Source organism: Aedes albopictus, chromosome 3 (assembly GCF_035046485.1).
Source record: "Aedes albopictus strain Foshan chromosome 3, AalbF5, whole genome shotgun sequence".
Lineage (NCBI taxonomy): Eukaryota > Metazoa > Arthropoda > Insecta > Diptera > Culicidae > Aedes > Aedes albopictus.
Window position 1 is genome coordinate 97,978,548 of NC_085138.1, and position 18,652 is coordinate 97,997,199.

An 18,652-nucleotide genomic window follows, 5' to 3' on the forward strand; every position below is an offset into this window, starting at 1 on the left:
ATGGGAAAAGGACGTTTTTCATTCAATTGACCGTAGCATTTCCCCAGGTGCCCCAGAGTGTTAGTTGACCCTTGGCAGTCCTAGGCTACTCTATCACCTACAACTTTGCCGAAGACCGCATTCAAATCGGACGTCTCATTAATTAATTATCGATTTTTATCCAACTGGAGAAACTTTAACAGTGATCGTACAGCTTCCCAGCTGGCAACATTGCTGCACATGGCGTCAGAGATAGCACATAGAAATCATGGCTACTATGTTTCAAGGCAAATTGCAGTGATGCCCATCGAATAGTGTAACCATCATGATCAAAGATTTTCATTCTGGACAAAAATCAATAACTAATTAATGAGGCGTCCAATTTGAATGTGGTCTTCGGCAAAGTTGTAGCTGATAGAGTAGGCTAGGACTACCATGGGTCAACTAACACTCTAGGGCACTTGGAGGAATGCTACGGACAATTGAAAGAAAAACGACCTTTTCCCATAGTAATTCCCATACAAACTTCGAAGGGCTTGTGCACTCTCAATTTTCGACCAAATCAGCTCAATTTTTGGGAGAAGGCTTAGAATCTAGTTACGAATCGAATAAGCGGTGTGGAGCAAAAACGATTTTTTGAACCACGCTAATGTTCACGTGTTCCATTTTTGTACACTCCCGATCAAAAGTTTGGCTGAAACATCATTATTTAGGGCGACCTCAAACTTTTGTTGGATGATATCATTAGTTCGCATTTTCTGCGTCTAGTTTCAAGTAGATAATCAGAAATAAATACTTTGCGGTAGGTCGACTCTGCTTCAGCTCCTTCAGGAAAAACATTTCCCAACTTTAGAGAACGTTTCCAACAAAAGCATACGAGCAAATCAAAAGCACTTCCAATTCAATGGAAATCCTGCTGATATCGCAGCAAATATGAACACAGGAAGCACAAACAGTAGCGATGGTGAGTCTGGGGAAATACGCCGCCTCTACCTTCCGAGAATTGCCGGCTAGCTCGAGCTTTGATTCGCGTGGCTAGGCTAGACTTTGGCCCCACGTCAACAGGTTATGTTTTTGAGCAGTGAGCTCTAACCGGCTCGTTTGCTCACATGTAGGTACGGTACAACCTACACATCGTCACTTTATTGCTGGATACTGCCATTAGGTACTTACTCAACATTTTTAGTTGGGGCTATTGTTGCGAGGCCAGATAAAAACAAGATATCCACGCGCTACTTTTTATCGCAATGATAACCTTCTTGTAGGTTGTTTTTATCTGTTTTATTAGATTTTAAACGAAATTCGTAAATTGCTAGCTCATAGAGTAAGATCGCAGAATTGAAAGAGGTTATAAAGCTTGTCGGCAACAGCATTAGAGCCCAAGAAACAATGAATGCTGAACAGTGAGAGTATTAGCTCAACAATAGCTGATTAATGGTGACAATGGCTGATCACAATGACAGCTGAATATTGGTCTGAAGTATGACTTATCAATCTCTAAATCAGCAATAAATAGATGGCTGAATATCAAGTAATTCATCTGGGTAACCAGCTTTAAAACATACACCAACATGCAGAATTAATCATCTGTTGTTCAACCTTTAATCAGACAATTTTTGACAGCTGACCCAAGCATGATTTTCGTGAAGTCCACATCGCTTCTTCAGGCTCAATACAGACATAATTCAACTTATGTTCTTGGCTATTCAGACATAACAAGTAATGCTCTTGTTTTCGAGGATATCCAGTATGACCCATAAAAAAATGCGACATTCCATTTTTTTTTGCAGTAATTGATGATTTTTAATGAAATAATCCCAATGAATTAAACTTTTTTGGATAAGAATACAATAAGGAGGTCATTGTCATACAGGATCTCTAAAATTTTTGTCAAAATATTCATTGGTTACGTATATGGGATACCTTATAATTGTTAACAATTTCTAAATAAAATCAAGTTTTCCTATAATTTTCATAGCAAAATGAACTAAGATAAAAACTTTTAAACACATGGAAACCATGAAGAAATATGTACTCTTTAATACGCCCATGTTTGAAAAATATTTTAAAAATAATTTCAAATGTTTAGGAAACAAAAACTAAAAAAGGTGCTACATATTAAAAACCGTATTTAAGATAAATTAATAAAAAACTTAACACTGTTAGAACATTTTTCAAAACATTGTCGATAAAGGCATATATACCTACCTTTATGATAGGTACAAATACTATGTACTTAAAAACAATTTCATGCTTAAAACATAATATTTTCTAAAAATTATCATTTGTCAAATAATTCAATTTTCACAAAATGTCTCTTAATTTATAAGTTAATATTTTTTTCGTGCTTGTCCGACGAACCAACCAACTCCTGAAGACCTTATCCAGCCATAAAAGTACTATTTTGAAAATAAAATTTGATTGAATGTGATTGAAAGCAATTGAAAGAAAATTATATCCTTAAAAAACGGCCTCTGGCGCGTGGACGATTTCGACATCCATATGTTCAACGTTATATTTCCGAAGGTATTTGCATGGAATCAGTCTATGTTCCTTTGCCATTATAAGATTAGTGGCTCTACTATACTATCCAATAGATACATGCGAGGTTAATCAGTTCGAAGTAGAGAAACGATGATTTTGAAAACTGTCGCATTTTTTTATGGGTCATACTGTATATACAATTGTGTGTGTGGTGTAGATGCCTAGTGAGTGACTATAAATCAGGAGGCCCGAGTTCAATTCCCAGTTTTCCCACAGATTAATTCATACATTCCTAAACATCTCTTCTGGAACAGGACGCAGCTAATGGTAAAAAATAGGCTCACGAAAGGTGTTTTTATTTTATTTTTACACAATTATTAAATTTAATTGATTACTGATTAAGCGCATATTAAGCCTTAAATCAGCCTTCCAATGAACCTCAAATCAGCTAAAGGTTGAATAAAATCACCAAAATTAGATGTTTAGGAGCTGCTCAGCTTTTGTTCAAATGAAAACTGATTTAAAATAGTTGGAGAAATGTTTGTACAGCATCAAATTGTTACCTGGGAGGTCATATACATATAACACAATATTCATAATTATGAGGTGCCCATTTTTTTTAAATTTTAGTATACCTTATCTATGTAATTGGTTGAATTAAAGGGTATTTCACTTTTCTAATGTTCCTTTTTTGCTAACATTTTTACTCTAAAGTTGTCCTATGTTCAGTATATACACAAAAGTCTGTCCCACAAATCTTGGAGAGTGAGAAATGAGCAATGCAGAATGTGGAATGAGAAATTTTAGTAAACTGTGACGAGTACAGAGTGTAGGGCAGTGTGACAATTGAACTGTACAGAGTGAAAAGTGAGGAGTTTGGAGAGATAAATGAAGCAGTGATTAATGAGGGGCGAAGGGTGTAGAGTGAGGCAGTGAGAACCAGTGAAAAGAATTGTCAGACAAAAGAGGCACAAAACAAGCAACAAAGAAGGTGCGACGATTAGTCTTTATCCCTACTGGTGACAGATAATGACATGATCTCGAATTTTTTTGTTGCAGACAAAACGGAAGCTGAATTTGTTGCGTACTTTTCAACTCGTGAATAATCAATTATTACTAACCCAAAGTCGAAACTGTTTGATGATAGAGCTTCACCAGAGTTGTAGTGTTTACCGACTCGAAGTTACCGTTCGAAAATCGCAATGCAAGGCTTAAAAATCTCTAAACTCGTGGTGTACGATGTTAATCCCATTATTTTCAAGTTGGGACAAACTTATGTCGCATGGGTTGTTTTGTCGCAACAGATACAGGTTGCGACATTGTCATTATTGTTGCGCGATGGTTGAATTTTGATTCACTGGTGAAAACCGATGAGTGAGCAGTGAGTAGTAGGAGTGAGCAGTATTTACTAAGTATTGAGCGGTGAAGAATAAGGAGTCAGGTGTGAGCAACGCGGAGTGAAGATTGAGCGATAGAGAATAAGTAGAAAAGAATGAACAGTTAAAAGTGAGAAGTGATAAATAAGAAGTGTAAGCAAGGATCGGTATATTCACCTCACTCCATTCATATTCACTCCTCTTTGCTAAAGCGAATCGAGAAAGATGCAGCAAACGGATAGTCATGATCAAACATGCAATCCCATCAAGAGTGAGAAGCGATGCGCAAATTGTTTGATATGATTATACGTTGCCGTTCGTCGCAGTTTGGATCGCACGCGAATGAATGAATGGCGAATGGTGAAGAATGCTGGTGAGCCATCGAAGCGGCTATTATTATAACTAGAAGAGAATTTTTGCAGTAATGCATACATTACATAATACACTAATAGCAAAGAAAATAATAAACATTTTTTGGAAACCTAAAAAATTCGTATGCAGAATATCACTCACGAATCGCATCACCGCTCGATCGCTTGCGATGCGAATGTGGATTAATGAGTTATTTCCAAGTGTGGCTTCCCACCGTTCGCCGGAGTTTGCGTCGTCGCTGACAAGCAAACACTCAAACTAAAGCGACAACCGTTCGCTGCTGACTGTCTTCGAATGTGGAAGAAGATGAAAAGTTGAAATCAGGAACCCTGAGTGTAAGTAAGGTAGGGAGTAACCAGAGAGAGAGAAAAAAAAGTTTTTGCTCCTGTACACCTTTTGGGTTCCATTTCGATCTCATGTCAACTGTGTAAAATTTCAGTTCGATCGAAAAAGCTTTATTCTAGCACTTTTTCATACGATATACTGTGAGAAGCACAACTTTTTCAAAGAAAAATCGTCACGAAATTAACCCCTCAAAGGCGGCATTACGATTTGACGATGTGAAAAAGTTATTGAAAACTATATATTGAAAACTGATTTGGATGGTAACGCTGTTAAACATGTAAGAAATAACAATACTTGCTTTCATGGATCAAGGAATGCCCTGTGGCGATTTTTGTATAATAAAGAAATTATCCCAAACTGTAAATCGTATGAAAATTTAGAACGGCCGGCGCTGAAATATAGTTTCTCCGATCCCAGTCTACTGAGGAGTCAGAAGTAAGCAGAAAGGAATGGACAGTAAGGAGCGTAAAACATAGAGAAGTGAGCAATGAAGAATAAAGTAAAAAATGAGAAGTGAGAAATGAGCAGTGAAGAGTGAGAAGTAAACTATAATCAATAGGCAGTGAATGCGTGAGGAGTGACAAGTAAGGAATCAAGAGTTAGTACTGAGAGAAAGTGAGGGCTGAGAAGAGAGAAGTGGGAAATAAGCAGGCATCAATTTTTTCCCTCACTCACGCGAGTAATGATCTATCACACCGCGATATTATCCGGATAAAGCAGTCTGTGATATTTTACTTTTACTAGTAGAAGATTGAAAAGGTTCTCACTCAGGATCATTTGCGTGATAAAAGTATGCTCTCTCTAACTAGCGCTCACTCACAAAACGTAGCAACTTGCAGAAGAGAATGTTTGCTCAGGATGCACCACCAATTCACATTTTCACCCAGTTGATAGGTGTCGTGTTATCTAGATGGCCATGAAAACTAGTACATTTTGATTTTATGTAAACACCGTACCACTAATCGTCAAATTATTGATCTCGTACATCGGTGAAGGCGTTGATACTTTATTGTTTATCCGGATAATCTCATGCAGTGATAGTTCTGATTCGGCACAGAAAAGTGAGTTGTGGATAGAGAGAAAGATAATTATCGTAAGTGCTGGAGTGAGAGACTTTTATTTTTCATGGCATACAGCGAAAATTCATTATCGCGGATGTGGATAAATCCGTGGAATTCGATCACGTGAATGAGAAATTTGATGCCTAGAAATAAATAATGTGGAGTGAAGAGTGAGTAGTGTATGATGAGAATTGAGCGTGAAGCAGTCAGATGTGATCGATGAAAAGTTAAAAGTGAACTGTATGGAGTGGGCAATAAAAAACGGAGTGATGGAATGTGATGAAGCGAGGAGAGAGAAGTGACGAGTGACGAATGAGGAGTAAATGCAAAGTAAACAGAAATGAGCATTGAAATGATAATGCATATAAGCGTGAATCAGCCTGGAACGAGGAGTGTCAATCAGTGAACAATGAGGTGTGAGAAATGGACAGTAAAGAATCAGAAGTGAGTAGTAAGCAGTGAGGAATCAGAAATAACAACTGAAGAGCGAGAAGTGCGAAGAATAGTGCACAATCAGTGAAGTAGTGAGCTGGATTTTTGTATGATGAGACGATCAATTCTCAATTTCTGCAATGAAATGGTGCAAACAGCGTGGGTGTTATCATTTTTTGGCTAATTTGATGCTGTTTGAGCAAAAATTTGGGAAACTGTATTGTTGTATTATTTATTTCTTGCAACTTCAACCATTAAATATGGTTATTTTGAGTGGACCCGATTAGGGTGGTGCTTTGAATCCAATTCGACTTCCTTTTTCGCTGAATCGTATCTTATGGCTTAGTTGATTAAAGCACCGGACTAACGATGCGGAATCGTGCGATCGGATCCCACCAAAACAAGTGATATTTTTTCACAAATGTATCTTTTAATTTCATAATTAAACACACTTGCCTCGAAATGTTCCAAGTTTTGGCTGTTTGGCTGGCTGGCCAGAAATTGTTTAGGGATAATTGAATCTAAATTTAAGAATTCCTCCATGATATTTTGCAATTGAGAAAAATCACTTATTTTTCTACTACGAATTTTTAGCAAATACCGTCTGCAAGTTCAACCAAAACATTTCAGATAGAGGGAAGTACTGACAATCAGAATGTGATATTGGTTTGATGCATATAAGTGATATACTTCCGAGTGCAACATTTTTGTCTTATGTTTTATGAGAATCCCTATAAACATAAGTAATATGTATAAGTGATAAAAATCTGACAACAACTTTCCTCTTTTAATTATAGGCAAAACCCTCTCCAAATTAGAGAGAAAATCCTTCTTATATTCCATAAAGGAATCCTCTGAATTCTGAGATAGAACCCTTCCTGGATTCTGAGCGAAAATCCTTTCCGGTTTCCGATTTCGAGAAAGAATTCTCTGCGGCTCCTGGGAGAAGATTCCCTTTGGATTTCGAGAGATGGAATACCAAGAGAGAAACCTTTCGAGAGGATATCCTCCTTTGGAATCCTTTGGGTTTCGAAACAGAATCTTTGTACGGATTCCAAGAGAGAATCTTGCATCGATTTACACAGAGTATCATACTCTAATTTCCCGAGCCAAAATCATCTCCGGATTCCGAGGAAGAATCCTCTTAGAATTCCGAGAGAAAATCCTTGAATTATTTTTAGGACTCCTATGGATTCCGAGAGAGAATCCTTTTTGATTTTAAGAGAGAATCCAATTTGGATTTCGCAGAAAAACACTTTTTGGATTTTGAGAAGTTATCTTTTTTACATTCCGAGTGAGAATTAACTACGAGTTCCCAGAGAGAATCTTCATCGGATTGCTAGAGAAAATCCTCTCCGGATACTGAATAAGAAACTTTTCCGGAATCCGAGAGAGAATACGCTCCGATTTCCGAGTGAGAACACTCCTCGGGTTCAGAGATAGAATCCTCTCCGGATTCCAAGAGAAGACCCTTTCTGAATTCTCAAAAAAATACCTCAAAATAAATTCAGAAAGATAATCTTCTCCAAACCCCAAGTGAAAATCCTTCTTAAATTCCTTGTCGTCTGGATTTTGAGAGAGCCTCTTTTATGGATATTAATAGAGAACCCTCTTCGAATTACGAGACAAAATATTGTTTATCTTCCGAGAGACAATCCACCTTGAATCTCTTGAAGGAATTCTTTGGATTCCGGGACAGAATTCAGAAGCAAACAATGTGAGAATACTCTCTCTGATTTTAGAGAGAAAATGAGAGAGAAACCACTCTGGATACCGAGAAATAATAACCTCAGAATTCCGAGAAAGACTCCTCTTTGAATTCCGAGAGAAAATCGTTCTTGATTTTTTTTAACGAATCCTTTGGATTTCGAGAGAGAAAAGCTTTTTTTAATTGAAGGAGAATATCCTCTGGATTTGGCGCGATCCATAAACTACGTAGACTCGTTTTTGGTCATCTCAGACCACCCCCCCTCCCCCTCCGTAGACTTTTGTTCATACAAAAATTTGAAAATTTGTAGCGTAGACCTTGGCCAACTTTATTCGGCAAAATTTTAGGTAACACTACAATCTAAACGTCCTTCATACACCGTTTTTTGATAACGTGCATCTGAACTGAGATAGAAGCAAATCCCACATACGTGGGAGGACCCTTTTCCTTTCCGGCTTCAAGTAAACATACTCAGGATTTCGCGTAAAATATTATTTGAATTTCTTCAAGGAATCCTCTTGAAAGAGTTTTCTTAGGATCCCTAGCAAAACATCTATTTTAACTCCCGCAAGAAAACCGCTGCATTACGAGAGATTTTGCTCTCTAGATTTTGACCAGAGACTCGTATTCTCTAGATTTTGAAGATTCACTTTATGGCAATTTATGAGAGACTTTCATAAATTGCCATAAATTGAATCTTTTTGATTCCGATACACAATTTTCTTCGAATTCCGAGTGAGAATCGCTTTCGAGAAATAAAAATCTCCGGATTCCGAGAAAGAAACCTCTTTGAATTCCGAGAGAAAATCGTTCCAGAATTCGTTGGATTTCGAGAGAGAACCATTTTTTTTTAATTTTGGGATTCCGAGAAATCATTCTCTTTTTATTCCGAGAGAAAATTGTCTAATTATGAGAGAGAGAATCCTCTCCGGATTCCAAGTAAGCTCGAGTATACTCCGGATCTCACGAAAAATCCTATTTAAATTTTTTAAAGGAATCCTTTATCCGGATCTTCATAAAAAAAATCCTCTGTAAATTCAGGGAAAGAATCTGCTTCGCAAAAATATCCCGAACTAAAGAAAGCCAGTGCAGAACTAGGTTTTGTTTTAAATACACATAAAAAAGAAAGCCCAACAAATGTCATATCATTTTGTTATTTGTAAATTTCTCTCTAGTCTCTAGTAAGAAATGTTTATCGACGACAGCATTCATTTTCATAACAAGAGTATTGTGTTCATCCTTGTTGTGCATGCATGTATGGGGAGAGTATCGCAGCATAAACGAAAACGAAAACAATAGATGCACAATAGGGCACTGCACTGTTTTGATTTTGTATGGGATTTTGACGTTTCGTGGCCTTGTTGTTTACAAAATTTCTGTAATAGTGAAAGAGAAGGAGATAATTTCATGCACTGCCCTATTGAATGATGCAAGGTGACGTCACGAATGAACGTTCGGTTTATTCTCGTTCGTCCCTTCATTTTCCCTCTCACGCGAATTTTGACATTTTCCGGTGGTTTGTTTTGATTCCCATTCGTTGCCGTTCTTTTCTCTCTCGGAGAGAAAATTGAGGGTGAATTTCGATGCAAAACTCTATAGACAAGCACACCGATGAACTGAATTCATCGCGGTCCGAGAATTTTGACACTAGAGCGAGGCCAGTCCCAATCAGAATTGTTCGATTCTGATTGGAAATCGTTCACTTCTGATGGAAAGCGGCCCCGCTCTAGTGTCAAAATTCTCGAACCGCGATGAATTCAGTTCATCAGTGCACTTGTCTATTTGTGTGTATTTAGTACTAGCTGTCCCGGTAAACGTTGTCTTGCCAAGCTGGTTTGGTAGTTTGACAACTGTTGAGTTCATAAGATCACCGCACTCTAGATTGGTTTCATTTCGAGCATGTTGATTTTCTTTCCAGCTCACGAAAAATCAGTACTTTATCAATTTTCTTACTCTTCTAGTTGATTTTCGTAACTTTTTATACATATAAACACAGAAAGTACAAATACGAACCGAACCGTGCAAGAGTCAAGCTGATCGGTTCATTCGTTCTTGATTTTTGTTGCCTCAAACAAACTTCAAACTCATTTATATATATATAGATTGTGTCGTGCTTAGCTGTGAATGCATAGACTTATCCACCGATAAACCGCGATGAATTAGGTCCGAGAATTTTAACACTAGAGCGGGGCCTCTTCTAATCAGAATTGAACGATTTCCAATCAGAATTGAACAATTCTGATTGAGAATGGCCCCGCTCTAGTGTCAAAATTCTCGGACCGCGATGAATTCAGTTCATCGGTGGATAAGCCCATTACGAGTATCGCACGAGAATATTTGTGTTTGTGCGCGAGCATATACGAATATTAAACGTCCACCTGATGTGGATGATCGATTGTTTGCTTTCCGCGTGAAGTAAACAATAACTTGGCGGTCTGGATGGCATTATACATCAAAAGGTCATAATGCTTATCGAAATGAATCCTGAACCAACGAAAACCTTCCCTACTAATAAGCCCTTTTTCCTGCAACCTTTGGAAGGACGTGCACATTCCTTATAGACCTATTTATTCTGCGACTGACAGACTTCTTCAGTGTCAAGTCTTAATCGTCACGAAGCTTTTTCAAAACTACACACAGATAAAACAATACATAAACGTATATGCGTTTCCACAGTTTCCAGTAAGTGTTTTAAATTTTACAAATTTACTTCATCGCAACTTATGTATGTAAACAAATGAATTCACATCTGAAGACTCTTTGCGGAAGAAGGAGGGAAGCTTCAACGTGCTCAAGACAAGTTATGATTTCGAGAACCTACTTCAACAAGCCGGTAACAAATTCCAAGTATTTATATCCCACATGCTAATGGGCCTGCCCGACGTCATGTGTGCGGTTTATCATAGCTGTTTATACCTCTATGTGGCTACAAAAAAAACAGCAGTCTAAATTAGCAGCTACTCGTCAGTTGATTGCAAAAATCCCCTAACAAGAAATTTGTCAGAGTATCAACAACAACAACAATACAAAGTGCGATTACCTGCATTTTGTTGTTGTTTTGAGGTGGATATAATTTTATAGCTAGTTAAATCCTCGTTCATTGATAACAATTTCTTGGAGTTAAGCAATGAACTCGCATTAAAAAGTAATAATCCCCATTACGAAGAGGGTTCCCCAAAGAAGAAAAAAGATTTATCGTTTTACCTTCTCTTGTAGCCAAGGTCTTAATTTATCCAGTTGCTGTGTTCTTATCAGTTGGCTTTTATATAACAGTGCAAACAGCGCTAATCAACTACTGCTGCGAAAATGCGTCACAGTGTTTTATCGAACGGAATTGTATCGCGAAAAATGTGCCGGCTTTTTGCTATCCGATAATCACAGCGCTCATTATTCCAGCGGTATGATTTTGCAGGTGACTTGCACGGGGTGCAGTAATCTCCTTGCGTGGGTCCCCTCTATACTGACTGGCCGTGGTAGAATTTATGTTCAAGGGCAGGAGATCCGTCATCAACATCGCGACTTCACCAGTAGGTACGAGGAGAAATGTGGGCATGAAATTACCTTTTGTCGTTTGGCGAGGGCTCTTCGCTTCCAGGGCCGCTGCAACACCAGGTATACCGGGAACGTGATGATGTCGTACACCATGGCGATGATTTTGATCGCACCGATCGCCGTCTGCACCAGGAAGCTTTCCATGCTGTCGGGGGAAGGGAAAATAAGGGCAAATTAGAGATGTTTCAGTGCCAGAAATGTACAACCATTTTAAAAGTGATAACAAACATGCAGCGTGCCATTGTCATAAGCTCATAAACATTCGAGTTTCTATGTTAGAAATTAAAATTAGTTACGTACGGATGCTAGGGTATTGGTTCCCTTAACAAGCATGTGGCTCCCATTTTCATTCTACGAAAAACAAAGGATTGAAGCATTGTTTGTTTTGTTTCTATTTTTTTTTTTGTTGTTAGAAATGAGCACATATGAAAACAAAAAGAACGGAATCAATCGGTGCCGTAACCGCTTGTTTTCGAATAGGATGAACATGGGAGCGTGAGATTACTGATGGTACACATACCCTATATGTTTGGATGCGGGAATTAAGCAAGTTAGAAGTTGGGGTTGGAACAGTTGCTTTCTGTTTACGGTTTTAGCATGAAACAAATATAATGTGCATGCACAGCAAATCAGAACATAAAAAAACAGGTAAAGATAGCTTATGTTACTGGAAAAAAAAGACTCGGAGAAATAGACGCGGGAGGGCTAAATTTGGACATTTCGAAACATGTCATCTAGGTGACCATTTTTGGATTCACTCATATATGTCCTTGCATAAAAAAGATACTTAAGGTGAAACTGGAAGCATTTCCCCATTTTTTTAGTTTTTGATTTTTCATAAAATAACGAAGCAATATTTTCAAAATCGGTTTTCGTGCACATGTAGAGTATGGATCAAGGTATCTCCTGAATTTTTTTCAGATTGAAAATGTTTTTAATTTTTGCAGAAACCATTTTTTGTGAAATTTTGTTTAAAAATGGTTTCTGCAAAAACTAAAAACATTTTCCATCTGAAAAAAAATCAGGAGATACCTTGATCCATACTCTACATGTGCACGAAAACCGATTTTGAAAATATTGCTTCGTTATTTTATAAAAAATCAAAAACCAAAAAGTGAGGAAATGGATCCAGTTTTGCCTGAAGTGTTAAAAATATATAATATGCTCTCTTGCGGCACTTTCTATTGAACTACCTTGTCCTTGAATGTGCGGTAGCTTGGCAGCTGAAGTGCATGCCTACTAAAGCATGCTGGTCAGATATTGGATAGATGCGTATCAGTTGGTGAGCTTGTTCCATGTTATGTTTAATTGAGTACCCATCTCACAAACATTTTAGATAATTAGAATCTCGCTAATCTCGCACATGTCAAGACACCGTATGTCTCAAGGGTTTCGGAACCACTATCTTAGAACACCTTAGCGTAGCATCATACAAGTTCTGAACCAATAAGGTCATCAGCGGTTCGAAGAACTCCCTTACACCCAAATTGAAACAAAGCTTTCTCACAGCTTTATCTAGTGTTGTCTACAGAAAACAGTAGACGGCAGCTGAGGTACCTCTGTGGAAGAATCCCTAAAGAAATCTCCAAAAAAAATTCACTTGAATCACTTGAAAAATCCGTGGTGAAATTTCGGGTGAAATCGCTGAAGGAATTTCTGGATAAATTTCCTGAAACAGGACGAAACAAACCTCCAGAGGAGTTCCTGGATTAATCCCTTACGTAATATCTGCAGGAATATCTATTGAAATCTCCGAAAAAACTACTAGAGGCATCCCTGCAGCATTTCCTGAAAAAAAATCTTCGAGTAATTCTTAGAGGAATCATTGGAGGAATGTTTATAGAAATCTCTGAAAAAATCCAAATTGGGACATCAGATGAAATTCCTGGAGGAAATCAACGAAAAACTCTGGGGGAATATCTGGAGAACCTCTTGGTGGAATCCTAGAAATAAATGCTTGAGAAATTCTAGCATTAAATTCTGGAAAATTCCCAGCAAGATTTTTTAGAAGTTTTTTTTTTTGGGAATTCCGAAAGAAATTACAAGATAGCAATACCAATAAAAATACGGCAAGAATACCATGAGGAATTTATAGAGGATTCCAAAGAGAAACAGCCGAGAAATCCATGAAAGAAGTCTAAAGAAAATCCCTTGAGGATTTCCTGGATAGATTGTTTGAGTAATTTCTGGACTAAAGGCATCCATAGATTTTTTAAAAAGAAATTCCCGAGGAAATCCTCTGAGAAATCGCTGGATGAATCCGCGGTAGAATTTCTGGAAAATCCCAACAGGAATTTCTGAAGAAATCCCAAGAGAAAGTTTTGAAAAAATACTTAGGAAAAAACTCTAGATGAATTTCTGAGTAATTCTAGTAGGAATTATTGGAGAAATCCCTACAGAAATTTCTCAATACATCTCTAGAGAAGTTCATGTAAAAATTTCTGGAAAATTTTTTGCATGAACACCAGCAATGTTTTCTGGATCTGGAAATCTCTGCAGGAATTTCTGAAGAACAATAAAAACTACTGGAAGTATAACAAGAAGAATGCCAGGAAAAATCATAGGAAAATATTTGAAAGGATTCTTATAAAAATCCTGGGAAGAATTCCTGGATCAATTACCCTGGAGGAACACCATACCAAAATTCTAGAGAAATTGTAGGACGAATGTGTGAAAGGTTTCCGACAGGAATTCTTGGAGAAGTCCCAGGAAGAATTTATGGTGGAATCTCAGAAGTATAATACTGCGAAAACTCCCTGCAGGTAGTTTTAAATAAAACCCTGGAGACTCAGCAGCAATTCCTGAAATAATCCCGGCAGGAAAGCTACTACATAATCCACAGTAATTTCCGAAGGAATCCCAGTAAAAGTACTGGAAAAATTCTGGGGAAAATATTCGAAAAGATTCTTATAAAATCCTGGGAAGAATTCCTGGATGAATTTCCGGAAGAATTCGTGAAGGAACATAAAATAAATTTTTGGATGAAGACCAGAACAAATTCCTGGAGAAATTGCCACACGAATTTCTGAAGGGTAACCAATGGGAACTCTTGGAGAAGTCACAGGAAAAATGTATGGTGGAATCTCTGGCACAAAAACCTGGAGCAAACTTTGTAGAAAACCCTGTATACCGTAAAACGGGGTATCTTTGATAATGCGGGTAACTTTGATAGTGCGGCAGGCATTGTATAGTTTATCTTATAACTATGAATCCTTCAACCAGTTAAGAAAAAGGCAAACGTAAACTAATTCTATACGTATGAAAGTTCACCTTAGACATATATATAAACCTAGTTTATATACAACTTTTTGGACCCAAAAAAATTGTTGACATTTTTGTCATTTGTCAACACCTTCAAACAATCTGCTATACGACTTCGTTACAACTATTTTTTCAATGAATGGACTCTTATTCTCGATAGATCCGTCGTAGTAGATTCCAAATCAGGCCTTGAATCTCTTAACGAAGTGTGTTTTCACGAATTGGAAGCAATTTTGTAAATTGGGATATAAATTTCCATACATTGCTAAACGCCCAAAAGTATGCAATGCTCTTGTTATTTCATGTAGATAAATCTGTGTTCAAAATTTGTTAATAAAACATTAAAAAACTACCCAAAAAAGAAAACTCACCATGAATAGCATGTTATCATATGTTGATGTGCAGTTAACCATATATTACTACAAAGATAATGAATTTTGATAGCTAAATTCCCTGTGTTTTCCACTCAGTACTCCACAAACTCATTTTTATATGTAGAATTTAGTAAAAAATCAATGTTTTGATATAAAAATTCTATCTGATATCAAAGTTACCCCAAAATGAAAATCTGATTCTCGCTGATATGAAAAACTAAAAGTTAACCAAAATATTTCAGATTATCGAATCTTTCAATTGCAATTGATAACAGATACCTCAGTACTTGTTTAAAAAATATAAAATACTGTTAGGGTGGGTGTACCAATTATGGCACTACCTAAGGAAAACTATTTATACAAAAATAACGAGAAGACCAACAAATGTCATCAATAATTTAAAAGACAGCTTAGTTTCCATACTTTACAGGAAAAATATAGAAACGGAGTCAAAACTACTTTCAGTATTGATTACAGCGTGTGCCAATGATAGCAACCCTGTACCAGTTATGGATACATTTTATAACTTCGGTTCCTTTTCGCACTATTTGCATGCATTCCTTATGGGGTTAGCCATAACTGGTACACTATGGCGAAAAAGGGTGCAAGGAAGCCAAAATTTTAAGGAAAACGATTTATTTCTACCATGATTTGAGGAAAATGTGGAATTTAAATGAGTGCGACTATCTTTTGTGAACGTGATCTGTTGTTCACAAAATTTTTCTCGTTGATTTACATCGTTAAAGGATGAAAATTAACTATGGCGAATAATTGGTACTATGGCCATAATTGGTACACTTACCCTACATGGAAAAATATTGAGAAAATTTGCTGAAAAACTATCAAAGTTACCCCGTTTTACGGTACCTGTTTTCCTCATATTTTATTATTGAATGTATTAGGTAAAGCCACCTTTACACTGCAGTTTCCTTCAAACACACAAGACTGGGTCGTCCGTTGGAACAATGTAAAATTCGATCACAGTCAATCAGATCGAAGTTAATCAAGATTCCACATAACTGTGCAATATTTGAGCACGATTGGTTAAGCCTATGTTCTGCTCACCGCGATTAGAGTTTGCATTGCATTTTACATGAGAAAACATACCGTGTTTGCTTATTTCTCGTAAGAGACTCAAATTTGTCCTGAACCATGTTATACATGACATAAATGTGAAACTTTGTCAAGGATCACGCGGTAATCCGACATTTGTGAAAAAAGTTATAACTAACGTAAACATCCCATTACTTATGATCAATCACTTTTTATAGACCAGCATTTCGTAAGCCATGGATTTTGACCAACTAATGAGTAAAGGGATGATTTTATATGGGTCACGAAGATGTAGGCAATATTATCTTGTATTACTTCAAAAGAGGCACCAAAAATTTCAAGTTCTACGAAAAATGTCACGCAAAAACTGATCTCAGTGTTGAGACAGATTTTTCATAGATAAACGGACGTCACATTCTGCTTACTCTTCCGTGATCGAGGTACAAAATCTTACTACCTTTTTGGATTCCTATACTTTTTAGAATAATTAAAAACTCTATATGAAATTCCTTGGGAAATGCTTGCAACATTTTCTCAGTATTTTTTATAAACTGCATGGAACCTGAGACCATGGAACCTATCAGGTACTAATTTGTAGAACAATTGCACCGACAATTTTTAAAAATTGATTCTGACATTGAACCGGTGAATTATTACAAAGTTTCATGAAAAACTATTTCAAATTATGCTACCGAAATTAGTCTCAAAGAGTTCCACAAGAAATTCATTTTCACTTCAAATTCACTAGAAATCCGTCGAAAATTTGTCTCTAGGATGCACAGACCATAACATATTAAACAATCAAATCCCTCGCCAATTAGAATTCCAAGATAATTTCAGGTTTACAAGGTTTTTACTTGTAGCTAACATCATGTCAATACTTGCACTGCTGAGACAATTATTTTAATTCGGATTAACCTAGTGAGGTTACAACAACTTTAGGAATCACAGCCATCAAATTTTATTTTTATTGCGTTGGAATTCCACAAGTGGGGATTAAAGCATAGGCTGTTTATCACAGAAAACATTCGATTCAAACGCTACATAAAAATCAGTGCAGAATCGTAAAATATAGTAAAGTCATCACCCTCCAAAAAAACATGGCGACCGTGATATGCCGATCTATCAAATCTTCGAAAAAAAAAATCTAGAAGTAATACGTGTAAGTTAAATATGACAACTCAATAAGAAATGGTCACACTTCTTAATATGGCGACCGTGATATGTTGACCTCACGGACATACTTTAAGCCAATTATTTTGAAAGCAATCATCACACTCCATAATATGGCGACCGTGATATGCAGACCAAACAAACATACATCGCGTCAATTATTCTGAATGCAATACGTGTATGTTGAATGTAACAAATTAAGAAAAGATCAACTTATACAGTGCTTCCAAAACTATGCGCCTATAACTATAACTAAGTTATATGGATGTATTAGTAAAATCTGGTAACCATTATGAGAATTTCCAAGCTTGTATCGAAAACAAATTTCAAATATTTGAACTCTCACCTTACTTTTACATTTATATCCAGACTTTTAATCATACATAGAATAAACTCGATTCAAATGCTACATAAAAACAACCGCATAAGTGCAAAGTAAAGTCATCACGCTTCATAAAATGACGATCTATTAAACACTTCGACAAATTATTCTAAAAGTAGGAATAGGAGAAGGCGGGGCATAATGAGCAGCTTAAGCATGTTGCCACTAACTTCAGTGAATTAAGCGCAACTAACGCGTAATTTAAACGTATGATCCTCATTTGAACCTTAACTGACAAAAGATAACCGTTGAAATTCCAAATAAAGCTATAAATATTGCAAAATTTAATATTCTTCAAAATGTATAAAATCGTGGATTGCGTTTTGGGGGTGGGCCATAATGAGCACCCTAGGTGGGGCAGGATAATCAATCCCTGTTTTGTACATAATCAAATGCTAATGGACTGTTCTTGTCAACGATGAATCATACCGGCGACAACCAATGAGAGGTTGAAGGGATTACAGAGTTAAATTTGTAGGGAACTGTATGGTTCCAGGGAGTCTACTATTAAGGAATTTTCAAATGGTGATAATATATAGATACTGATTTTTTCAAGCTAATAAATCGAAAATTAATGACAAAAAATTACTATATGCATCAAAACATGAAATTCATTTGTTTAAGATGTTAACCATTTTCACATTTTTCCACCAGTTCCTCATTCTGCTCCACCATACTATCAACTTTTTAAAGCAGGGGAAATTGTGTATTTTCGGCAGTTTTGTTCTCTTCGTCATGGGGTTTTTTTTTAAAGCTTAAACTCAGCATTGGCCTCAAGTCCTTCCCAGCCAAGCTGAATCAATTTTCAGGAAATTTGGCCGACAAAAACCTCCCACGACGAAAAGAACAAACCTGTCGATAATATCCATCGTCACCCTATATGTTTTCAACAAAACAATTTTACAAATATTTGAAAAGTGTTACAAATACATTTCATTGGCCCAGGAAATATAAAAAAAAACTTGATAGATACCCACTACGTTGTTATTTCGATTTCAAAAATCTTAATTTAGGTCAGCTGAATTCTTATAAAATTTCCCCAGTACATGACCATTTCACGCATTTTGATTATCAATCAATTGAATTTTAGATAATTAAGC

The 18,652-nt window shown here is 36.7% G+C and overlaps 1 protein-coding gene across 4 annotated transcripts in view; it reads right to left on the reverse strand.

Annotated features, from left to right (window-relative positions):
• Positions 1 to 18,652, reverse strand: part of LOC115253916 (long-chain-fatty-acid--CoA ligase 4) — a 113,216-nt gene that overhangs the window by 26,296 nt on the left and 68,268 nt on the right. For all 4 annotated transcript variants that reach the window (XM_062856934.1, XM_062856935.1, XM_029874171.2 and 1 more), the window contains one exon: positions 11,319 to 11,454. In XM_062856934.1, the coding sequence (XP_062712918.1) occupies positions 11,319 to 11,454 (136 nt within the window). The remainder of the gene's footprint in view (positions 1 to 11,318; positions 11,455 to 18,652) is intronic.